A 25780-nucleotide genomic window follows, 5' to 3' on the forward strand; every position below is an offset into this window, starting at 1 on the left:
GAATTCCATCTGTCTCCAAAGCAGCAATAAATACATACACACAAACCCACACACACAAACACACTGAGTGTGTCAGGGGAAAATACTCTGTAACAAAACAGGTTGCCCTAGAGCATGGATTTCTTCAGGCAAAGACTAGGCTGGTGTCCTGAAGACCGCTGTCTGAGAAATGCCTCTTGCAGCCTCACTGTCCAGGCCTGAGAGAAGCTAATTGTCAGTGGGTTGGAGTGGAAACTCATTAAGGGCAGGGCACATGTCTGTTCATTCTGTCGTACTGTCCTCTCCCGAGCGCTCGGTACGGTGCCCTGCACGCATTAAGCACTCAGTAAATACCATTCATTTCATTCAGTTGTATTTACTGAGCACTTATTGCGTGCAGGACACTATACTGAGTGCTTGGGAGAGTACAACAATAAACAGACACATTCCCCTCCCACAATGAACTTACACTCTAGAGAAGGGGAGAGAGACATCAAGACAAAAAAATAAATGACAGAAATGGGCATAAGTGCTGTGGGGTTGGGAGGGGGGAAGAACCAAGGGAGCAAGTCAGGGCGACACAGAAGGGAGTGGGAGGAGAGGAAAGGAGGAGCTTATAATAGTCACAATCGTAACTATCATTATTGGGAAGGGAAAATATCACCGAATGATTGATGGAGTGGAAAACTGTAGTAACGCCTACACCTTCCTCAAAGAAACAGCCTTTACTCTTCGCTGTAGAAAAGCACTAAATTGAAATCCGTCTGTCTCCATAGAAGCTACACACACACACACTCTCCCCCTCTCTCTCTCTCTCACACATACACAGACACATACACTCTGTCAAGGGAAAATACTCCATAACCAAATAGGTCATGCTAGAGCACGGTCTCCTTCGGGCAAGGAAGGGGCTGGTGTCCAGCAGATCTCCGAGACTACCTGAGAGATGCTTCTTGAAGCCTCCCTGTCCAGACCTAGGGAGTCAGTGGATTGGGGTGGAAAACCGTAGCGGCGTCTTCCTCAGAGAAGCAACGTTTTTCTTTGTTGTAGAGAGGCACTATATTGAATTTTGTCCGTCTCCATAGGAGCTTCCCCCCCTTCCCCATTCTCTCTCTCTCTCTCTCCCTTTCTGTCTCTCTGTCTCTGAGTGTGTCAGGGGAAGATACTCTGTAACCAAACAGGTCACGCTAGAGCACGGATTCCTGCGGGCAAGAGGCCAGTGTCCAGAAGATCTCCAGGGAGGTCTGAGAGACGCCCTGTTCAGATTTAGGGGCCCATGAGGAACCGATCAATTGTCAATGGGAAGGGGTGGAGAACCACAGCATCATCTACACCTTCCCCAGAGAAACAACACTTTCTCTTCATTGTGGAGTGACACTAAATATCATTCGGCCTGTCTCTATAGGAGCTATAAACACACACACACACACACACGGGAATCAGAGGACACGGTTCTAATCCCGGCTCCGCCACTTGTCTGCTGTGCGACCTTGGGCAAGTCGCTCCACTTCTCTGAGCCTCAGTTCCCTCATCTGTAAAATGGGGATGAAGACCGTAAGCCCCACGTGGGGCAGGGACCGTGTCCAACCTGATTACCTCATCACTACCCCAGCACTTAGAACAGCGCGTGGCACCTAGTAAGTGCTTAACAAATACTATCATTATTATTATTACTCCCTCGCAGCGACGCACCTACAGACACAATGTATTTACATTTGCGCAGTTGCCTCAGAGGGAGAGAGCCTCTGTCTGCAATGACGTAGTGGGCTGGGGGCGAGCAGGGCACCACCGCCCCAGACATAGCCCAGAATGCAAAGCTCCTTGTCGGCTGACCATCTGTGCTCCGCCGTAAGAAAGCGGTGGTCTCTGTTCCTCATACTCACCTAGGTTGCCAAGATACCTAGTGACATCATGGTCTGAAGGCATTTTTCTCCCTCTCCACCTACAATGCTAGTTCCCCATTTATTATCTGACCTGGACATCAGAGACCTCTCTCTCTTTCTCTCTTTCCCTGCCTCCTTTCATTCCTCCCCACCTTCAAAGCCTTACTAGGGTCCCATCTCCTCCAAGAGGCCTTCCCCGATTAAGCCCCTTTTCCCCGACTCCCTCTCCCTTCTGCGTCATCTCTGTGCTTGAATCCGTGACCTTTGTACATTTGATCTTCACCCCACTCCCAACCCCTCAGCACCTGTGTACATAACTTTGAATTATTTATTACAAACCACTGATTTCTCCATATTAATGTCTGTCTCCCCCTCTAGACTGTCGGCTCATTACGGGTAGGGAAGGGGTCTGCTAATTCTGGACTTTGTTCGCCCAAGCGCTTAGTCCAGTGCTCTGCACATAGTAAGCGCTCGATAGATACCTCACTGGCTGGTTGATTGGAGTGGCTGGATTGACTAACCTCACTTGGGTTTCTCAGATTGACCTTTTCCACGTGCATTTGAGACTGAGGATATAAAGATCCCCTTGTTGGCAGCTCTGACTTCCCACCACCTTTACCTGTTAGGCTGACACCTTGCCTAAAACTCCCAGAAAAGGGTTTTATTTGTCATTTATACCTATCTTCTCGGCCCTTACTAAATTCACTTCTTGAGTGAACCTCTTGATACTATGAGAGAGGAGAGATTAGTCTAGACTGGAGAGGATGTTTACATTGATTATGCCTCCTGCAAAATGTGAATAAATAATAATAATAATAATAATAATAATAATAAAAACGTGGTATCTAACTGCTTACCATGTGCCAAGCACTGTACTAAACGCTGGGATAGGTACCAAATAATCAGGTCGGACACTGTCCCTATCCCACATTGGCCTCACAGGTAAAGAATCTCCACCTCCCGCAAACAGATGAGTAAATGGAGCCTCAGAAAAGCAAAGTGACTTGCCCAAAGTCACGCGGCACTGAAGGGCTGGAGATAGGATTAGAACCCAGGTCCTCTGACTCCCAGGCCTGTGTTCTTTCCACTAGGCCTTAGCTGCCCACATATGCGTGATGCTGTGTTTCGCTCTCTGTACATCTGTTAATATCGATCTTGAGTCCTCTCCCTCTAAGCCCCTAGGTATAAATGACAAATCAATAATTACGATATTTGTTAAATGCTTACTATGTGCCAGGCACTGTATGAAGCGCTGGGGTGGATACGAGCAAATCGGGTTGGACACAGTCCCGGTCCTATGTGGGGTTCCCAATCTCAATCCCCATTTTACAGATGAGGTCACTGAGGCCCAGAGAAGTGAAGCGACTTGTCCAAGCTCACACAGCAGACAGGTGGTGGAGCCGGCATTAGAACCCGAGACCTTCTGACTCCCAGGCTCGTGCTCTATCCGCTGAGTCGCACTGCTTCTCACGTCCTTTGCTGACATCTTTAAACTCCTCTGTTGCTTTCTTGATGAATAATTTTTCCTAGGAGCTGGTCTCCCTGCTAGATTATAAACTCCTTGAGGGCAGGGATTGAGTCTGCTGATTCTTCTGTACTCTTCCGAGTGCTTTCTACAGCACTTTACACAAAGTTAAGTGCATAATAAATGCTAGTAGCAAGAGTATTGATTAAATGCTTACTATGTGCCAAGCACACAGACTGACCGATATTATCGGTGGACTGATGGATACTATCGCTGGATTGCTGTGTAGCACCGATCGATGGCTGACCCACTGAAAACAGACTCTGTTTAATTTAATGAGGCACCTGGGAAATCGATATTGGATAGGGCACGGGCCTGGGAGTCAGAGGACCTGGGTTCCAGTCCTGGCTCTGCCATTTGGCTGCTGAGAGACCTCAGGCAAGTCACTTCACTTCTCTGGGTCTCATCTTCCTCTTTTTCTAAAATAGGGATCCATTATCTGTTCTCCCTCCTTCTTAGACCAGGAGCCCCACGTGGGCCAGGGACTGTGTCCAACCTGATCATCTTCTATCTACTCCAGTCCTTCGAACAGCGGGATCTAGGAGAGAAGAGGAGAGGCGGTATGGTTGAGTGGATAGAGCCCGGTTCTGAGAGTCAGAGGGAGCTGGGTTCTAATCCTGGCTCTGCCACGCATCTGCTGTGTGACCTTGGGCCAGTCACTTCAGCTCTCTGGGCCTCAGTCGCCTCATCTGTAAAATGGAGACTAAGACTGGGAACCCGAGGTGGGATGGGGTCCGGGTCCAACCTAATTACCTTCCATCTACCTACCCCAGCGCAGAAAACAATGCCTGGTACATAAACGTCACTTCTCTGAGCCTCAGTTACGTCGTCTGCAAAATGGAGCCGAAGGCTGTGAACCTCACGTGGGACGGGGGAAAGCAGCAGAGGAGTTTCAAGATGTCAGGAAAGGGGGTAAGGAGCAGCATGGCTTAGTGGATAGAGCAAGGGGCCTAGGCATCAGAAGGTCATGGGTTCTAATCCCGGCTCTGCCACTTGTCTGCTGTGGGACCTTGGGCAAGTCGCTTCACTTCTTATTGTTACTGCCATTGTTCTTGTCTGTCCGTCTCCCCCGATGAGACTGTAAGCCCGTCAAAGGGCAGGGACTGTCTCTATCTGTTACCGATTTGTACATTCCAAGCACTTAGTACAGTGCTCTGCACATAGTAAGCGTTCAATAAATACTACTGAATGAATGAACCTCTCTACGCCTCGGTTCCCTCCTCTGTAAAATGGGGATGAAGTCTGTGAGCCCCGGGAGGGACAAGGACTGTGTCCAAGTTGATGAGCTTGGATCTACCCCAGCGCTTAGTTCAGTTCCTGGAACATAGTAAGCAGTTAAGTACCATTTAAAAAAAAGAAAATAAAACAGGGTGGGACACATAGTAAGCACTTAACAAATACCATTATTCTTAGAGTCCTCTAGACTGTCAGCTTGTTGTGGGCAGGGAATGTTTCCGCTCTACTACTATGGTACAGTCTCTCAACCGTTTAGTTCAGTGCCCTTATAGACTGTGAACCCGTTATTGGGTAGGGACTGTATCTGTTGCCGAACTCTACTTTCCAAGCGCTTAGCAGAGTGCTCTGCACACAGTAAGCGCTCAATAAATACGACTGAATGCATGAATGCTCTGCACACGGTAAGCGCTAAATCAATACGACTGATTAATATTACTGCTTTACACAGTGAGCGCTCAATAAATAAAATCGATCGATTATCATTACTGTTGTCATTATTATTATTATATAGAGTCGCCCGCCAAGTAATTAATCCAGTGCTTTGCACTCAATAAATATTCAATAAATATGACTGATCGGTCGACGTTATTGCTCTGCACACGGCAAGCGCTCGATAAACCCGATCGACGGACGGATAGCGCTGCTCTGAGCGCAGAAAGCGCTCGATAAATAGGGTTGATGCGTTTTTGTCATACATTGCACGCAGGAAGGACTCCATGAATGCGATGGATATTATGATTCTTATTCTTATCACCCCGCTGGTAGCGGTGGTTTCGGTTAGTACTGTACCCACGGACCCGAGGGGAGGCTGATGCGGTTTCCATCCTTGAGCTTGAGGCGGCTTTTGGTGAAGTGACCCTTGCGCTTGTGGACGGGGGGCTGGTGGTGGGCCAGCTGGTGGATGAAGACGTGCAGCTCGCGCTCCAGGACGTGGATCTCGCGCTCGGCCAGCTCCTGCTCCCGCCGACGCAGCTCTTCCTCCTGCAGCTTCTGCTGCAGCGCCGCCTCACTCAGCTCCTCCTCCCACGTGCGCAGCTCCTGCACCCCGCCGTCGGGGGGGGAAGCCCCCGGGAGATGTGGGGGGAGCCCCGCGACAGAGCCGGGGGCTCGGGACGGCGGGACGGGGACGGGAGAGAGGAGGACGAGGGAGAGCCCGACGGCGGGGGAGGTCACCCCGGGGCGGGCCGTGGGACGCGGCGGCCTGTTCGGTCAGCTCCTGCGGGGCCGCTAACTCTGGAGCCTCAGACTTGCCCCAGCGCTTCGTACAGTGCTCTGCACCCAGCAGGCGCTCAATACATACCGCTGATCGGCTGACTGATGGGCAGAGGAGGACACGGGGGAGTGGGGAAGGAGAGAACACGTTGGGGAGAGAGAGAGGGAGACACGGCGGTGGTGGGAAAAGGAGGAGATCACGGGTGGGGGAAGGAAGGATTTGGGGAACGGGGGAGAGAAAGCCACGGAAAGGCAGGGAAGGGTACACCTGTGCGCTTGAGTCGTACCCCCTTAAGCCCATCTGTCCCCCCTCAGCACTCACATCCACATCTCCTTGCTCTGCCACCTCTCCAGCCTGCGATTTATTTGAATGTCTTCCTCCCCCGCCCCCGACTAGACTGCACAGCTCCTTGAGGGCAGAGAATGCGTCTACCGACTCTGTTGGCTCAAACTCTCCCAAGCTCTATAAACGTCCTATAAAGAACACTGATCGGTCGGTCGTTCGATATAGGGGCGGGGGGTCAAAACGGCCCCTTTGGGATGGCTCCCCCGATAATAATAATAATTATTATGGTAATCGTTAAGCCCTGACTACGTGCCGAGCCCCATTCTACGCGCTGGGGTAGATAAATGGTTGCCCCCCGTGGGGCTCACGGTCTCAATCCCCACTGTACCGACGAGGTAACTAAGGCACAGAGAAGTTAAGCGGCTTGCCCAAGGTCACTCAGCAGGCAAGCGGCGGAACCGGGATTAGAACCCACGTCCTCTGACTCCCAAACCCGGGCTCCTGCCACTGAGCCACGCTGATAGCATCTTAACAAGCCTCAGGACTCTTCACAGAGCTGGGATTCAGCTTCAGCCCCCGCCTCGAGGCTTCTGCTGGGTCCAGCCAGACCAGAGCGGGAATCTCCCTGAGTCGGCAAATCCGTTTTTTTAATGGTATCCAATAAGGGCCCGCTAGGGGCCGGGCACTGTGCTAAGCGCTGCCATCGAGGCAAGCTGATCAGGTTGGTCACAGCCCATGTCCCATATGGGGCTCACAGTCTTCATCCCCATTTTCCAGAGGAGGGAACTAAGGCACAGAGAAGTGAAGGGACTCTCCTGAGGCCACACAGCAGGCGAATGGCGGAGTTGGGATCAGGAGCCGGATCCTTCTTACTCCCAGCCCCGGGCTCTGCTCACTGGGCCACGCTGCTTCCCTAATCTCTAGAAGGACTCAGACCAGGGAGAGATCAAAGTCGAGAGGAGATTCCAGCTTGGGTGGACTCTTCCACCCTGGTGCTCTGCCTGTGGGCCCAGCTACCTCAAAAAAGTCTTCACCTCCCTATTATTTCACGCAGGCTCCCGGACATTGATAATCAGAAATAAGGAAGAGCCCGGGACTTGTAAAATCCAACTCTTGAAGTTTTCTAATGTTTCTGTCCATCTGGGGGTCCCCACGCTGACCAGAGCCTAGACTGTAAGCTCGTTCTAGACTGTAAACTCGCTGTGGGCAGGGAATCTATCAGTTTATTGTTATATTCTACTCTCCCAAGTACAGTGCTGTGCACACAGTAAGCGCTCACTAAATACGACTGATCCTGAAGTTGCTCGGAAAACCGAGTCGCGGTTTCCGAGTCTACTGTCTGAGGGACCGGGGTTCTGAGGGAAGGATATCACTAATGATAATAATAGGAATAATGATGATAACTGAGGTATTTGTTATGCGCTTACTACGTGCCAAGCACTGCTCTGAGCACCTCCATGCTCATAATGAAAAGTTGGAGGCCCTTCTGTTTGGAGGATGTGTCTAGTCACAGTCAGCAATGGAGAATCCGTACTGAGTAATGATGATAACAACTGTGGTGTTTGTTAAGCGCTTACTCTGTGCCAGGCACTGTACTAAGCGTGGGGTAGACACAAGGTAATCAGGCTAGATGCAGACCTGTCCCACGTGGGGCTCACAGTCTTAATCTCCATTTGACAGATGGGGGAATCGAGGCCCAGAAAAGTGAAGTGACTTGCCCAAGGTCACACAGCAGGCAAATGGCAGCACCAGGATTATTATTATTACGCCATTATATACGCCACTGCGCTTCTGTACCTATCTCTAAATTATATTTGATAAATTACTTATTTATTCATATTAGGGCCCATCTCCCCGCCTAAACTCTCAGCTCATTACGGGCAGGGAACGTATATGCTAATTCTGCTGTTTTGCATTCTCCCAAGCGCTCAGTACGGCACTCTGCACGTAGTCAGCGCTCGACAAACACCACCGCTCCATCGACTGTGGGGTTGATTTACCTTTTCTTTGGCCCTGAGTTGGTCAAACATCTCCTGCACCTCGTGCTTCCAGTCGTCCTGCAGACAGTGGAAGGAATCCTTGGGCATCTCGAAGAAGCCGGACTCCTCTATGGTGGTCAGCCGGTCCAGGATACTGGTAAAAGATGGCCTAGAGTGGGGGTCAGGCTTCCAGCAATCTACCCGCGACAAAAGGATAGGGGAGAGTCAAACCTCTGAATATCGTCCCTCTCACCACCCCACAATCCTTCTCTCTTCCCGAGGTGGTTCGCAGAGAAATAGCTCCCGGGCAAAAAGAGTTGGCTTCGGGAAGTCAGACACAAACCATTATCCCCTCACAACGAGGAGCCTCAGGGGCGGAGAGGAATTCCCAGAGGCAAAGCAGGACATCAAGGGCTTCTATTACAGGAACCCATTTAGGCTGACAATGGGAGCCGGTTGCTGGCAACAGGGAAAGAAGTAATGGGCTGTGAGGCAGACGTGCAGAGTTCTGATTATCGCCATATCACCCACCCCCGGGACCTGAGTCCTCTCATCAGCTCTATTCAGGTCAATTCTCTGCTCTCCTCCTCCAATCTGGCCCGCACACACCTCTCCTCTCACACCAACCTGCTCGCTGTACTTCCATCTCGTCTACCTCACCGTCGACCGTCTCTGGCCCAGGTCGCCCTCCTTCCTCATATCCGACAGACAGTGACTCTCCTCTGCTTCAAAGCCTTATTTCAGGCACATCTCCTCCAAGAGGCCTTCCCCGACTAAGCCCTCGTTTCCTCTTCTCCCACTTGGTCACCCTTGCACTTTGATTTGCTCCCTTTCTTCACCCCTCCCTCGGCTCCACAGCATATCCGTCCGGATCCGTCATCTATTTATTTCTATTAACCTCTGTCTTCCCTTTTAGACTGTAGGCTCGTAGTGGGCAGGGATCCTGTCTACCAACTCTGTTCTACTGTAGTCTCCCAAGCGCTTAGTACCGTGCTCTGCACAGAGTCGGCGCTCAAGAAATACCATCGATCCATCGACTGATTGAAATCACGCTAGGAGAATGAGTCGAGAGAAGCCTCATTCATTCATCCGTTCATTCGTTCGTTCATCGACTCGTAAACTGTTAAGTCGTTCACTCCCGTGTGTTTTCGATACATATCTTTGCTAGACATGTCTTTGCTTTGTTGGAGAAGGAGCATGGCTTGGTGGAAAGAGCACGGGCTTGGGAGTCAGAGGTCGTGGGTTCTAATCCCGTATCTGCCACTTGTTAGCTCTGTGACTTTGGGCAAGTCATTTAACTTCTCTGTGCTTCAGTTACCTCATCTGTAAAATGGAGATTAAGACTGTGAGCCCCATATGGGACCACCTGATTACCTTGTTTCTACCCTAGTGCTTAGAAGAGTGCTTGGCACATAGTAAGCACTTAATAAATACTATCATTATTATTATTATTATTAGAACTTTGTCGAGGAGCTGTTATCCAACCACGTGAGCCTAGTCGGACATGCAGGCACCCCGATGTCCGACGCTGACTGTTTTCCTTGACAGAAAGTTTTCCACAAACGCATTCTTCACCTTCCTGGAGAACAAATCAACCTGGCTGAGGGCAAATCAATCAGTGGTATTTATTGAGCGTTGACTTTGTGTAGAGCACTGTACTAAGCCTTCTAGGAGCAGAGCACTGTACGAGGCACTTGGGAGAGGACAATCCAACAGAATTAACAGATATGTTCCCTGCCCACAACGAGCTTATAGTCTGGGGAGGCAAATACAAGAAAGTAGGCAGAGGAAACCCCTGAGGAGGGAGTGGGAAGAAATACCGGTTCAGGAGGCCGAGATCATGAGTTCTGATACTAACTGCGTCGCCCCCTGGGGCCCCAGAAATGTCCTAACTTCTCAATTTCCCCATTTATTCATTTGATCGAATTTACTGAATGCTTACTGTGTGCAGAGCACTGTTCTAAGCACTTGGGAGAGTACACTACATCAGACACATTCCTTGGCCACCACAAGCTTACAGTCTAGAGCTACAAAATGGCGGACCAATGACCCACACCGTACCGGGAAGCAGAACGGCCCAGTGGCTAGAGCCCTGGCCCGGGGGATCCTAATCCCGGCTCTGCAGCTTCTCTGCTGTGTGACCTTGGGTGAGTCACTTCACTTCTCTGCTCCTCACTTCCCTCATCCGTCAAGCGGGGATTAAGACTGTGAGCCCCTTGTGGGACAGGGTTTGGGTCCAACCTGATTAGCTTGTATCTGCCCCAGAGCTTAGTACAGTGCTTGACACATAGCGCTTAATGAATATCATTATTATTATTATCACTAGCTGTAAGCTCACTAAGGGCAGAGATCATGCCTACCCACTCTACTGAACTGTCCTCGCTCAAATGCTTAGTACAGTGTTCTGCACCCAGTAAGCGCTCAATAAATGCCATTGATTGATGTGCCCGGCCCAGGACTTCCGTGTGAAGATGGGAGGAAGCTTGAGGTGATGGACTTAGGGTACCGAGAGCTTGGAAGCAAGATATGCTGACCCTGGGTGCTTAGCCAACCCACTGGACAACCAATTCCCACAGCCCCTGGGAAGGGAATTTATTTGTCCAGTCTGCAGCAGTGGACATTATCGCTGCCCACTGGATTTCAACCAGGAGGGACTGAACCTTAGTTCAGTGCTTAGAACAGTGCTTGCTTGGCACACAGCAAAGGGCTTAACGAGTACCAGAAGGATTAACGTCTGCCTTCTACGTTCCAGAAAAGCCTTCATCATCAATGGTATAGTATATCAGTGTACATACATACATACATACATATATATATATATATATACACACACTATAGTGATATATCATCAGTGTGGGCTAGTGGTTAAAGCCTGGGCTCAGGAGTCAGAAGGACCTGGGTTCTAATCTTGGCTCCATCACTTGGCTGCTGGGTGACCTTAGGTGAGTCACTTCACTTCTCTGGGTGTCAGTTCCCTCATCTGGAAAATGGGGATGAAGACCGTAAGCCCCATGTGAGACACGGTTTGGGTTCCACCTGATTAGCTTGTGTCGACCCCAGCGCTTGCTAAAGTGCTAGGCATACAGTAAGCGCTTAACAGATACTACTTAAAAACAAACAAAGAAAAAAACAAAACCAATAGCAAAGATTCTCTGTGGGACCTGGGAAAGAAGAGCCCCGGCTGGACAACGAAAGGGGGAGTATTTCAATACCAACGAGTGGCTTTGCTCCTCAAATGCCCCCTTGCCCCCACCCAACGGGACGCCCCTCCGCACCTCGCCCACCCTCCAATCCCCCAGTGAACGTGATCTGCCTAGAGCCAATCCCGACGGGGAAGGCGAGCTCCCCGACTGCCTGATCGCCACCCCGTCCGGACCCGGACTTGGAACCCACCTACCTTCCATGAGTTGGGCAAAGGGCTGGGGGCACGTGGAAGGGATGGGGAGGGCCAGCTTGTTCATGGCCACGCCGTAGGCCACCGCCAGCCCATCGATGCCTCGGAAAGGGACCTCTCCAGTTAGCAGCTCCCATAGAAGCACCCCGTAGCTGGAGAAAAAGAGGGAGATGGAGGGAGAAAGGGAGAGAGAGAGAGAGAAGGATGGAGAGACAGAAGGGGGAAAGAAAGGGGGGGAAGAGAGAGATGGAGAGAGACAGGAGGGGGGAGAGAGAAGAAGAGAGAGGGAACGGGAGAGAGAGAGGGAGAGAGAGATGGAGAGAGACAGAAGGGGGGAGAAACAGAGAGGGAGAGAGAGAAGGAGAGACAAAGAGAGAGGGAAGGAGAGAGGGAGAAAAAGGGAGAGAGGGAAGGAGAGAGAGAAGGAGAAAGAAGGAGAAGGAGGCAGAGGGAGAGGTAGAGAGAGAGGGAGACAGAGAGAGACGGGGAGAGAGGGAGAGAGAGAGAGATAGGGAGAGGGAGAGGAGAGGAGAGAGAGGGAAGGATGGGAAGAGAGAGAGAGAGCATGTCACACACCACCAATAAAACTCCCACATCAGGAAGGCTTTGTTGATAATATCTCCAGGCACCCAGCCTGCTGGTATTATTTTTTTATGGTATTTGTTTTGTTTGGAATGGTATTTGTTCAACAATCAATCCATGGTACTGAATGTTTGCTCTGTGCTAAGTAGTTGGGAGAGTACTATACAACAGAATTAGCAGACCTGTTAAATGCTTACTATGAGCCCGGTACTGTATTCATTCTTTCTTTTCATTTAGTTGCATTTATTGAGTGCTTACTATGGGGAAAGCACTGTACTAAGCGCTTAACTGTACTAAGCATCGGAGTAAATTCGAGTTAATTACGTTAAACACAGACTCTATTCCACGTGCGGCTCACAGTCTTCATCCCCATTTTACAGATGAGGAAGCTGATGCCAGAGAAGTGAAGTGATATAATAATAATGATAATGTCGGTATTTGTTAAGCGCTTACTATGTGCACAGCACTGTTCTAAGCGCTGGGGTAGACACAGGGTAATCAGGTTGTCCCACATGAGGCTCACAGTTTTCATCCCCACTTTACAGATGAGGTGACTGAGGCACCGAGAAGTGAAGTGACTTGCCCACAGTCACAGCTGCCAAGTGGCAGATCTGGGATTCGAACCCATGACCTCTGACTCCCAAGCCCGGGCTCTTTCCACTGAGCCACGCTGCTTCTCACTCTATTTCTCATTATGCCGAATGTCACCCAGGGATATGTGGTGGAACTAGAATTCAAACCCAGGTCCTTCTGACTCTTGGCTCATACCACGGGGCAGGTCATCACCACGAGAATACAGTTCCAACCTGATTTGCTTGATCCACTCCAGCGCTTAGTACAGCGCTTGGCAGATAGTAAGTGCTTAACAAATGCAACAATCATTATTATTATTATTATTATTATTAATAGTGCCCTCTAGGCCATAAGCCTGTTGTGGGCAGAGAACGTGTCTACCAATTCTGTGATTTGTACTCTCCCAAGTGCTCTGCACCAGTAATAGCTCAATAAATACCACGGGTTGATTGATTTATAACTCTAATTTAGTTATATTAATGTATGTCTCCTCCTTCAGACTGTGAACTCATTGTGGGCAAGGAACGGGTCTACCAACTGTGTGATATTGTACTCTCCCAAGTGCTCAGTACAGTGCTCTGCACACAGCAAGTTCTCAATCAATATCGATCGATTGAAGAATAGCTCCAGAGGAGCAGCGGGGCCCGGTGGATAGAGCCTGGGCCTGGGCCTCGAAAGGTTTTAGGTTCTAATCCCGGCTCGGCTTGTCTGTTGTGTGACCTCGGGCGAGTCACTTTGATTTTCTGCACCTCAGTTGCCTCATCTGGAAAATGGGGGTGAAGACTTTGAGCCACATGTGGGACAACAGGGGCTGGGTCGAACTTGATTAGCTTGGGTCCACCCCAGTGCTTAGTACAGTATCTGGCACAGCAAGTGTTTAACAAATACCATTAAAAGAAAAAAGGCATTGACAGTAGCAGCTTGAAACTACGGTGGCCACCCAGGGCTCACAAATCATTGTGGACTCTAGCCCTTGTGGTGGCTGAGCTAGGGTGAGAGGTCTTTTTCATGGTTTGATTTAAAAAGGAAAAAAGCAAGGTTAGTTTAGCAACTGAAAAAAAGAACGAAAATCCCCTTATCCGCTCTAAGGAAATAGTTTAAAATATACTCTACCGTGAGTGGGGACTTTCTGAATGGGTAAGTTTTAGGCCCAACTTTGTGAACCATAAATAAATACCATTATTGATCGGAGAGGGACCTGACTCAATTCACTGGGATATCAACGAGGGCTCGGGAGGGTGTTCACCCCAAGAATGCCCGACTTCAACTGTGAGCCACATGAGGGACAGGGACTGTGTCCAACCTGACTTATGCTTACCCCAGCACTTAGTGCAGGGCTTGGCACACAGTAAGTGCTTAACAAACACGCTGAGAAGCAGCGTGGCTTGGTGGAAAGAGCCCGGGCTTGGGAGTCACAGGTCGTGGGTTCTAAACCCGGCTCCACCATTTATCAGCTGTGTGAGTTAGGACAAGTCACGTAGCTTCTCTGTGCCTCGGGTACCTCATCTGTAAAATGGGGATGAAGACCGTGAGCCCCATGTGGGACAACCTGATGACCTTGTATCTACCCCAGCCATTAGAACAGTGCTTGGCAGATAGTAAGTGTTTAACAAATACCATCATTATTATTATTGTTATTTAATAGCATAAATTTTTAAAAAATAAAACGACCTGCTGAAGGATATGTACCCTGGGGCATTTCATAACATTTGATTGCTTCCTCCTCCCTGTAATTGATTTAGCATCTACCTGTCTGCTAAAAAGTAAGGTCATCCAGGGCAAGGAGGCAGCAGAGCCTAAAGGATAGTGCAAGGGCCTGGGAGTCAGAGGACCTGGGCTGGGTTTTTGTTTTCAATGGCATTTTTTAAGCATTTACTATGTGCCAGACATTGTTCTAAGCGCCGGGGTCGATAGAAGACAATCGGTTTGGACACAGTCCCTGTGCTGCATGGGGCTCACTGGCTTCATCCCATTGTACAGATAAGGTAACCGAGGCCTAGGGAAGTGAAGTGACTTGCTTGAGGTCTCGTAGCAGACAAGTAGCAGAACTGGGATTAGAACCCAGATCCTTGTAACTCCCAGGCCTGGGGCTCTAGCCACTGGGCCCTGCTGCTTCCTTGCCCTTGTGTGCCATTTACTGTGTGACCTCAGGCAAATCACTTCACTTCTCTGTGCCTCAATTTCCTCATTTTCTAAAATGGGGCTTCAATGTCTGTTCTCCCTCCTACTTAAGACCGTGAGCCCTATGTGGGACAGGGACTGTGTCCAACTTGATTACCTTGTATCTACTCCACCCCATTACGCAGTGCTTGGCACAAAGTAAGTGTTGGACAAGTACTGTTAAAAAAAAAAATGGGTCATCATGTCTACTAATTCTATTATAGTCTCTCAGTCTCTTAGTACAGCCCTCAGCACAGAGTTAGCACTCAATAAATGCTACTGTTTGATCACGGGAGATGCCATGTTCTTGTTGTGGGCTGGGAATGTGTCTTTTTATTGTTATATTCCATGCTCCCAAAGACTTAGTAAAGTGCTTGGCGCACAATAAGTGCTCAATAAGTACAACTGAATGAATTGTAATGGAAGGAGAAATATCAAAAATGAATATTCTCCGATTCCACTCCACATACTCCTGAACCACAGACTAAGAGAGGGGTGGTGGAGAACTGCGGGCTCACAGTCTTCCTCCCGATTTTACAGATGAGGGAACTGAGGCCCAGAGAAGTGAAGTGGCATGTCCAAGGTCACATAGCAAACAAAGGGTGGAGCTGGGATTAGAACCCAGGCCCTGTGACGCCCAGCCTCTTTCCACTAGTCCACGCTGTATCCGCTGTTCCTGACGGAAGAATCGCCTGGGTTGTCTCAGGAGGCGGAAAGATTCGGCAGGAATTTTGCAAAATGGCTGTCTAGCAAAAGTGGCAAAAACTACTGGGAGAAGCAGCGCAGCGTAGTAGATAGAGCCCGGGCCTGGGAGTCAGAAGGTCATTAGTTCTAATCCCAGCTCCACCACTTGTCTGCTGTGTGACCTTGGGCAAGTCATTTCTTCTCTGGGCCTCAGTTCCCTCATCTGTAAAATCGGGAGGAAGACTGTGAGCCCGCTGTGGGACAGGGACTGTGTCCAACCTGATTATCTTGTTTCTACCCCAGTGTTTAGAACAGTGCTCGGCACATAATAAGCGCTTAACAAATACCATATTTAGTATGATTGCTTACCACCCCTAGTAGGGGAGTTTGACAGTGGGAAGCAGTGGTGTACAAAGATACGAATATAACTTCACCTCTAGAACGCAAGCTCTTTTTGGGCAGGGAACAGATCTGTCGACCCTGCCATATTGTTCTCTCCCGGGCGTTTAGTACCGTGCTCTGCACCCAGTGAATGTTCAATAAATATGACTGCGTGATAGACTGCATCTGGGGATGGGAGGAAGAAGTGAGCAGCCAAGTGCTTAGACGATGCAGAAGTGAAGCTCCGCCACTTGTCTGCTGTGGGACCTCGAGCAAGTCACCTCCCTTCTCAACTGCCTCATCTGTGAAATAGCGACGAAGACTGTGAGCCCTGTGTGGGAGAGGGTCTCACCTGATTAGCTGGAATTTACCCCAGCGCTTAGTACACATAGTAAGCACTTAAAAAAATACCACAAAAAAGTGCCTACATGGTAACTGGGGGGGAAGGAGGGTGGGGAGGCGAGAGATCAATCAGGGAAGGCCTCCTGGAGGAGATGTAATTTCAGAAAGGCCTGGAAGGAGGTGAGACCAGTGGTCTGATGGATGGGAAGGGGAGGAAGAGGTCAAAGGCAAGAAAGCGAGGCATGGTGAGCCGGCTGATTCTGGGGAACGGGGGTGAAGTGTGCAAGCTAGTTGGTCGTGGGAGAGGAGAGAAGCGCTTAGTCCAATGCTCCGCACACAGTTAGCACTCGGTAAGTACGACTGAATGAAAGAAGAAGGGGGAGAGGGCCGACGGGGGTCTTAATGTCGTCGCTGAGGAGTTTCTGCTTGATATGGAGGACGGCCAACCACTGGAGGTTCTCGAGGAGTGGGGAGACGTGCAAAGAACCGTGCTTTCGGGAAAATGGTTTGGGCAGCGGAGTGAAGGATGAATTGGAGAGGGGAGAAGCTGGAGGCAAGGAGGTCAGAGAGGAGGTTGACGCAGTCATTGAGGCGGGATGTGACTAGTGTTTTGAAAAGTATGGTGGTGGTTTGGATGGCGAAGAAAGAGCCTATCAGTAGAGACAGTATTTGGAGAGCATTCTGGAGCATTTGGAGGTGCAGCATAGCACAGTGGGTAGAGCCCAGGCCTGGGAGTCAGACGGTCATGGGCTCTAATCCCAGCCCTGCCACTTGTCTGCTGTGTGAACGTGGGCAAGTCAATTCGCTTCTCTGGGCCTCAGTTCCCTCATCTGGAGAGTGGGGACTGAGACTGTGAGTCCCAAGTGAGAGGGGAACTGTGTCCAACCCCATTTGCCTGTATCCACCCAGTGCTTAGACCAGCGCCTAGCACATAGTAAGCGCTTAACAGATACCACAGTTATTCTTCTTCTTATTAATGTTAGAAGCTTAGTCGGCCAGTCATCGAAGCAGAGGCCTCGCTATCTTCTCCCCGACCCCCACGACTTCCGAGTCCCCTCCTCTCCCTTCTTCTTCTCGAGAAATTCCCCAAGAGTCTGGACAAGTCCGTACAAACCCCCGGTTACTGATCGCAGCTCCCATGGACTAGCCCGACTTCCTGTTTCCCAGAACACCCTTCCTGAGGCCATTTTGGAATGCGTGGGCCAAGAGGGAGCAGGACATTTCGGGGGCAAATGGCAGGTAAGCTTGGAAGCGTTCACTCACGCTTAAGAAGGCCCTGACTTGAGATCTCTGCAGCCCTGTTAGAAGTCCGCAGGCCTTACCCTAGGCTTAAGATGGGCAGGAGTGGGGGTCCCCCAGAGCAGTCAATCCATCGTTGCTATTTATTGAGCACTTGCTACTGAGCACTGGACTAAGCACCTGAGTAAGATCAATATAACGGAGTTGGTAGACATGCTCCCTGTCTTCAAGGGGCTCACAATCTGGTGGGGGAGAAAATGATAATAATAAAATAATAATAATAATGATAGTAATAACGGCATTTGTTAAGCACTTACTATGTCCCGGGAACTGTATTAAGCGTTGGGATGGAGACAGGCAAATTGGGTGGGTCACGGTCCCTTTTCCCACAGGGGGCTCACAGTCTCAATCCCCATTTTCTAGATGAGGTAACTGAGGCCCAGAGAAGTGAAGTGACTTGCCCAAGGTCACACATGACCTTCTGACTCCCAGGCCCGTGCTCTAGCCACCACGCCATGCTGCTTCATGAATTCCAGAGAAGGGAAGGCTGCAGAATAGATTGGGCTTGAGGGGTATAGTTCTCGGTCACCTTCATGGACTTGACCCTTGAAGCAGCGTGGCCTGGTGGACAGAGCCCGGGCCTAGGAGTCAGAAGGACCTGGGTTCCAATTCGGGCTCTGCCACCTACCTGCTGCGTGGCCTTGGGCAAGTCACATCACTTCTCTGGGCCTCAGTTCTCTCGCCTGTAAAATGGGGAGTATATATCCTACTCCCTAACTGAGCCGTGAGCCCCATGTGGGACTGGAACTGAATCCAACCTGATAACCTTGTATCTCCCTCAGAACAGTGCTTGGCGCATAGTAAGCACTTAACAAAAAACATTATTACTGCGGCCTAAGGACAGACCACGGGCCTGTGAATCAGAAGGACCTGGGTTCCAATTCCGACTACGTGACCTTGGGCAGATGACTTCACTTCTCTGAGCCTCAGTTCCCTCATCTGTCAAATGGGGATGAAGACTGTGATCCCCAAGTGGGACAGAGACTGCATCCAACCCCATTAGCTTGTACCCATCCCAGTGCTTAGTACTATGTGCCTGGCACATAGTAAGCACTTAAATGCCACAAGGGAAAAAATAAAGCACTTCACTTCTCCATGCCTCAATTTTCTCGTCTGTAAAGTAGGGTTGAAGACGGTGAGCCCCATGTGGGACAAGGACTGTGTCCAACCCGAATTTCTTCTATCTCCCCCAGCAGTGAGTTATTCATTCTATCGCATTTATTGAGTGCTTACTGTGTGCAGAGCAATGTACTTAACGCTTGGGAGAGTCCAATATGAAAATTGACAGACCCATTCCCTGCCCACAGCAAGCTTACAGACTGCGGACTGTGTAGCTCGGTACAGTGCCTGACACCTAGCAAGCTCGTCTCTAGACTGTAAGCTCATTATGGGCAGGGAATGTGTCGGTCTGTGGTGGTACTACCCTCTCCCAAGCGCTCAGTACAGTGCTTGGCACACAGGAAGCGCTCAACAAATACGACTGAAGGAATCTTTCCTTCGTGAAATGACCGAATCCCTTCCTTACTCTCCCTTCCGTCCCTCTCCTCAGGGCAATGGTTCTCACCTCCAGACGTCACTGCCCTTGGAGAACAGGGAGGAGCGGATGACTTCCGGGGCCATCCAGGCGTAGGTGCCCGCCGCGCTCATCTTGGTGGTCTTGTGCCACTCCCGGGCCAGGCCGAAGTCCGTGATCTTCAGCGTCTTGTTGCCCAGGTGGTTGCTGTCCACCTTCTCCAGGATGAGGACTGGAAACGGACCCGCGGCAGGAGAAGGAGGAGGAGGAGGAAATCGCAGAGGACAGAACACAGTCAGCCCTGGAATCTGCCTCTTCCGATGTTCCACTGTCCTCTTCCCAGTGCTCACTACAGTGCTCTGCACACGGTAAGCGCTCAAAAAATACCACTGACTGACTGATGCAGCCCTCTAGACTGTTAGCTCGTTGTGGGCAGGGAATGTATCACTTCTATTGTTCTGTAGTCCTCTCTCAGATGTACAGTGTTCTGCACACAGTAAGCGCTCAATAGATACCACTGATTGATTGATTTATATTAATGTCCATCTCCCGCTTTAGAGCAGAAGCTCACTGTGGGCAGGGAACATGTCTACCAACTGTGATTTTTTGTACTTGCCCAAGTGCTCAGTTTAGTGCTCTGAGCAATGTAAACCCTCAATAACTACCATTGACTGATGGATTTGTATTACTGTCCATCTCCCCATCTGGACCGTAAACTTGTGGCCAGGGAATGTGTCTACCAACTATGTTATACTGTCCTCCACCAAGCACTTAGTACAGTGTTCCGCACACAGAAAGTGCTCACTAAATATCACTGACTGATTTATATTAATTAATTTATATTAATAAGGAGCAGCGTGGCTCAGTGGAAAGAGCCTGGACTTTGGAGTCAGAGGTCATGAGTTCGAATCCCAGCTCTGCCACTTGTCAGCTGTGTGACTGTGGGCAAGTCACTTAACTTCTCTGGGCCTCAGTTACCTCATCTGTAAAATGGGGATTAAGACTGTGAGCCCCACGTGGGACAACCTGATTCCCCTGTGTCTACCCCAGTGCTTAGAACAGTGCTCTGCACATAGTAAGCGCTTAACAAATACCAACATTATTATTATTATTATTAATGGTATTTGTTAAGCACTTACTATGTTCTAAGAGCTGGGGTAGATACAGGGTAATCAGGTTGTCCCTGTGGGGCTCACAGGTTTAATCCCCATTTTCCAGCGGAGGTAACTGAGGTAGAGAGAAGTTAAGTGGCTTGCCCAAGGTCACACAGCGGACAAGTGGCGGAGCCAGGATTAGAACACACGACCTCTGACTCCCAAGCCCGTGCTCTTGCCAATAAGCCATGCAATGTCTTTGTCCCCCTCTAGACTGTAAGCTTGTTGTGGGCAGTGAATATGTCTAATAATAATAATAATAATGTTGGTATTTGTTAAGCGCTTATTATGTGCAGAGCACTGTTCTAAGCGCTGGAGTAGATGCAGGGTAATCAGGTTGTCCCACGTGACGCTCACAGCTAATCCCCATTTTACAGATGAGGTAACGAGGCACAGAGAAGTTAAGTGACTTGCCCACAGTCACACAGCTGACAAGTGGCAGAGCCGGAATTCAAACCCATGACCTCTGACTCCCAAGCCCCGGCTCTTTCCATTGAGCCACGCTGCTTCTCTACCAACTCTACCAATGTCTACCAACTCAGTTGTATTGTGCTCTCCCAAGTGCTTAGTACAGTGCTCGGCATATGGTAAGTGCTCAGTAAATACAACAGGTTGATTGGCATGGGAGAGAAAGCACTAGCCATGTGGCCAAGTGGAAAGAGCACGGGCCTTGGGAGCCAGAAGACCTAAGTCTTCTCATCCAGGCTCTGCCATTCGCGTGCTGTGGGACCCTGGGCAAGTCATCTCATTTTTCTGATGTCTTCCTTTCCTCATCTGTGGGCAAGAAACGTGTCTACCGTCATCTCTGTTTTACTGTAAATTAGTACAGTAAAACAGAGTACAGTTAGTACAGTACAGTGGTCTGTACACAGTGCTCATAAATGCCATTGTGGACAGGGGAATATGACTACCAAATGTGTTATTTTGGAGTCTTCCAAGTGCTTAGCAGAGTGCTCTGCACACAGTAAGTGCTCATTAAATGTGATGGATTGCTTGGTCAATCTGGAAAATGGGGATTAAATACCTGTTCTTCCACCCCCTCAGACCGTGAGTCCCACACTGACACGGGGGCTGTGTCCGATCTGCTTATGTTGTTTCTACCCCAGCGCTTAGTATGATGCTGAGGATGTATTAAGAGCTTAATGCACACCACAGAGACAGTTTTACTTTTTCTGGTATCTAAGTGCTTACTTTGTGTCAGCCACTGTATTAGGCGCTGGGGGAGATACAAGCTTATCACGCCCCCCCCAATCCACGCCCCTCACGGGCTCATGGTCTTAATCCCCATTCTACTGATGAGAGAACCGAGGCTCAGAGGAGTGAAGGGGCTTGCCCAAGGTCAACCAATCGTATCTATTGGGCAGAACTTACTGTGTGCAGAACACTGTACTAAGCGCTTGCGACCGAGTTGGTAGACATGTTCCCTGCCCGCAGTCTGGGAGGGGCGGGGCAGACATGAACAGAAATGAATATTTATATATGGCCATTCATTCATTCAATCGTACTTATTGGGCACTGGCTGTGTGCAGAGCACTGTACTAAGCACTTGGGAGAGGTCGAGAGAACAGTAAACAGACATATTCCCTGCCCACAGTGAGCTTACATAAGTGCTGAGGGAAGGATGGATAAAGGGAGCCAATCCAAGGGCCTTTCCCTTTCTTAGACCCCCCCCAGGAACCCCCTGCTACGCGGGAGAAAGGCTGACCGCCCCCATAGCAGTGGGCTTCCGTCGCGGAGGGTCGCAAGAGGCCCTCTATCGTACTTCCGAAGCGCTTACTATGTGCCGAGCGCTGCACTGAGCACTGGAGTAGATATACGCTAATCAGGTTGGACCCAGTCCCTGTCCCACATGGGGCTTACGGTCTTCATTCCCACTTTCCAGATGAGGGAACTGAGGCCCCAGAGAAGGGAAATGAGTTGCCCAAGGTCACACAGCAGACAAGCGGCAGAGATGGGATCAGAATCCAGGGCCTCCCGACTCCAAGGTCTGGGCTCCCATGCTCTATCCACTAGCCCACACCGCTTCATTGTATATTGTATTGTATTGTATTGCATTATTATTATTATTATTACCATTACCACGGCCGTTACTGTATTTGGCTTAGGAAAGAAAGTCTTCAAGGTATAACAGCATATGAAAGGCATAATAGCCAGTATTTATTGAGCGCTTACTGAGTGTAGAGCACCGTACTAAGCACTGAGTTATAAAATCATTATGGCCAGGGAACATGGCTACTAATTACTTTGGCTTATACACTCCCAAGCGCTTAGTACAGTGCTCCGCACAGAGTAAGTGCTCAATAAATACGACCGATGGAGTGATTTGATTTTAATGGTAATTGTTAGGCACCCGTTATGTGTCGAACACTGTTCTGAGCGCTGGGGTAGATACAATTTAATTAGGACAGACACCGAGAAGCGGCAGGGTTTAGCGGAAAGAGCCCGGGTTTGGGAGTCAGAGGTCGTGGGTTCTAATCCCAGTTCCGCCACCTGTCAGCTGTGTGACCTTGGGCAAGGCACTTTGCTTCTCTGAGCCTCAGTTACCTCATCTGTAAAATGGGGATGAAGACTGTGAGCCCCATGTGGGACAACCTGATCACCTTGTAACTACCCCAGTGCTTAGAACAGTGCTTGGCACATAGTAAGTGCTTAACAAATACCATCATTATTATTATTACAGCCCCGTCCCGTACGGGGCTCGCAGTCTAAGTAGGAGGGAGACCAGGTATTGAAACCCCATTTTACAGTTGAGGAAACTGAAGCACAGAGAAATGAAGTGACTTGTCCAAGATCACACAGCAAACTGTTGGCAGAGCCGCGATTGGAAGCCTTGTCCTCTGACTCCCAGGCCCGGGCTCTGTCCACTAGGCCACCCCGCTTCTGAGACGAGTACGATATGATAGAGTTGATAGGTTCAAACCCTGCCCTTGAGGAGCTTATATTTTAGCTGGGGTGACAGATATTAAAATAGATTAGAGGTAGGGGAAATGACTGAGCATAAAGGTATGAACGTAATTGCTACAGGGGCGGGGACAGAAAGAGTACAGGACTGGGAATCAGGACACTTGGGTTCTAATCCTGGCTCAGCCACTTAATAATCTTAATTGTGGGTTTTTTTTTTTTTTGATTAAGTGTCTATTTGCCTACTGGGCGGTTAAGTGCCTATTTACCTACTGTGGCCTTGGGCAAATTGCTTAATGTCTCTGTGGTTCAGTGACCTCATCTGCAAAATGGGGATGAAGACTGTGAGCCTCACGTGGGGCAGGGACGTGATTAGCTGGTATCTACCCGAGGGCTCTGGACCGTGTCTGGCTGGTGGTAAGGGCTTAACAAATACCATTAAAGAAACCGCAGCTCAGTTTCTTGTTCTGTGAAATGGGGCTTCAGTACCTGTTCAGTACCTCTTTGGAAGGTCAGGGACTGTCCTCGATTTGATTTTCCTGCACCCACCTCGGCGGACTTGGGTTCTAATGCCGGCTCCGCCACTTACCTGCCGTGTGACCTTGGACAGGTCACTTCATTTCTCGGGCCCTCAGTTCTCTCATCTGTAAAACGGGGATGAGGAGTGTGAGCCCCATGTGGGGCAGGGGCTGAGCCCAGCATGATTAGCTTTGGATCTACCCCAGAGCTTTGAACAGTGCCTGGCACATAGTTAACGCTTAACAAATACGGTGATTATAATATTGAGCTCTTAGAATGAGCCATTCGTTATTAAGTATACTTTATTTGTCATCAGGTCAGCTTGCGGTAAGGAGAACTTAACTAAATAAAACCAGATGGTGAGAGATGAGGTGTTTTCCCACTGTTTTCTTCCCACGCTCCTCCTCTTTTGGCTCGCATTCCCCCTTGTTCGTCCAAGGTCTATTTCTGTTTTGTTCAAGCAAACTGTGGGTCAACGGGATTCCGGAAAAATCCCTGGGATGGTAGCAGAAGTGTTTGGCACCTGAGTGACCCACTCCTGCCTCTGAGCAACGAGCGGGAATTTACGTGGAGTCTCCCAGATGGGAGTGGATGGCGCCCCAGCCTGGGAGTCGGAAAGACCCGGGGTCTAATCCCACCTCCGCCGCTTGTCTGCTGCGTGACCTTGGGCCAGCCACTTCACTTCTCTAGGCCTCAGTTACCTCATCGGTAAAATGGAGGTTAAAACTGTGAGCCCTGCGTGGGACCAGGACTGTGTCCAACCCGATTTGTTTGTGTCCACCTCAGCGCTTAATTACTTTGCCTGGCACATAGTAAGCGCTTAACCGATACCACAATCATATGATTATTATATTTTATTATTATTACCTTTATGTGTGTCTCCTTCCTTACACTGTAAAGTTCCTTGCCGGCAGGGAATGTGTCTGCTGACTCTGGCTTTCTTTTGTTTGTTTGTTTTCTTATGGTATTTGTTGAATGCTTACTATGAGTCAAATACTATTTTAAGAGTTGGGGTAGGTAATCAGGTCAGACACAGTTCCTGTCCCACATGGGGATACAGTCTAAAGAAAGAGGGACAGCAGGTATCCCCATTTTACAAACTGTAAAGGAGTTTACAGCCTAGGGGAGGCCTGGAGAGTACTAAATAGCACTGACTGACTGATCGGTCAGGTGGGAAGGAGAGGCGATTCGATGGAGCTCGTCTCTAGACCGTAAGCTCCTTGCAGGCAGGGAATGTCCGTTTATTGTATCGTCCTCTCCCAAGTGCTGAATATGATGCTTGGCGCACAGAAAGTGCTCAATAAATACAACTGAATGAACGAATAAGGGCTCAATAAATACAACTGAATGAATGAATGACTTGGCCGCCCAGATTTCTTATCGTTCCCGGGAGCCTGGTCGGCCAGACAGAGTGGAAGAGGAAGTTTCTAGGAACCTGTGACCAACGGCGGGGCCGGCTGGACCACCCCGGGGGCAGGATCTAGTGAGAGTCTGGGGCTGTGCGCAGGTGCCTGGTGGAAGGGGCAGGAGGGGTCCCAGGACCTCGGGTGCACTGAGGGCTCTGGATTCGGGCCCCCGAGCTGGGGCTGAGGATCTCGGCCTGCTCTTGCGGGGGTCAGAGTCCGAGCAGAGCCTGGGGCCTCATTCCCCTCGCTCCCTCCTACCTCACCTCACTTCTCTCTTACTCCGACCCGGCCCACACACATTGATCCTCTAACGCCAACCTACTCAGCGTGCCTCGACCTGGTCTACCTTGCCGCCGCCCCCTTGCCCGCGTCCTGCCTTTGGCCTGGAATGCTCTCCCTCCTCAAATCTGACAGAAAATTACTCTTCTCCCCTTCCAAAGCCTTATCAAAGGCCATCCCCTCCAAGAGGCCATCCCTGACTAAGCCATCATTTCCTTTTCACCCACTCCCTTCTGCATCGCCCTTGCTCTTGGATTTGCATCCTTCCTTCACGTCTCCCTCAGCCCAACTCCACTTATGTTCATATTCGTCATATTCATATTTATTTATATAAATGTCTGTCTCTCCCTTTAGACTGTACACTCAATGTGGCAGGGAACACTCATTCATTCAATCCATCGTATTTACTGAGCGCTTACTATGTGCAGAGCACTGTACTAAGCACTCAGAACATGAGAAGCAGCGTGGCCTAGTGGATAGAGCCCAGGGCTGG

At 49.8% G+C, this 25780-nt stretch overlaps 1 protein-coding gene across 3 annotated transcripts in view; it reads right to left on the reverse strand.

Annotated features, from left to right (window-relative positions):
- Positions 1–25780, reverse strand: part of MAP3K9 (mitogen-activated protein kinase kinase kinase 9) — a 70590-nt gene that overhangs the window by 13974 nt on the left and 30836 nt on the right. For 2 of the 3 annotated variants that reach the window (XM_029072522.2, XM_029072505.1), the window contains 4 exons: positions 19080–19260; positions 11498–11646; positions 8122–8297; positions 5421–5661 (listed from right to left, as the gene is read on the reverse strand). In XM_029072522.2, the coding sequence (XP_028928355.1) occupies positions 5421–5661; positions 8122–8297; positions 11498–11646; positions 19080–19260 (747 nt within the window). Of the gene's footprint in view, positions 1–5420; positions 5662–8121; positions 8298–11497; positions 11647–19079; positions 19261–25780 lie in introns of those variants that run through there. The other variant, XM_029072530.1, reaches the window with a different exon arrangement.

The sequence above is a fragment of the Ornithorhynchus anatinus genome, chromosome 1 (genome assembly GCF_004115215.2).
Source record: "Ornithorhynchus anatinus isolate Pmale09 chromosome 1, mOrnAna1.pri.v4, whole genome shotgun sequence".
Lineage (NCBI taxonomy): Eukaryota > Metazoa > Chordata > Mammalia > Monotremata > Ornithorhynchidae > Ornithorhynchus > Ornithorhynchus anatinus.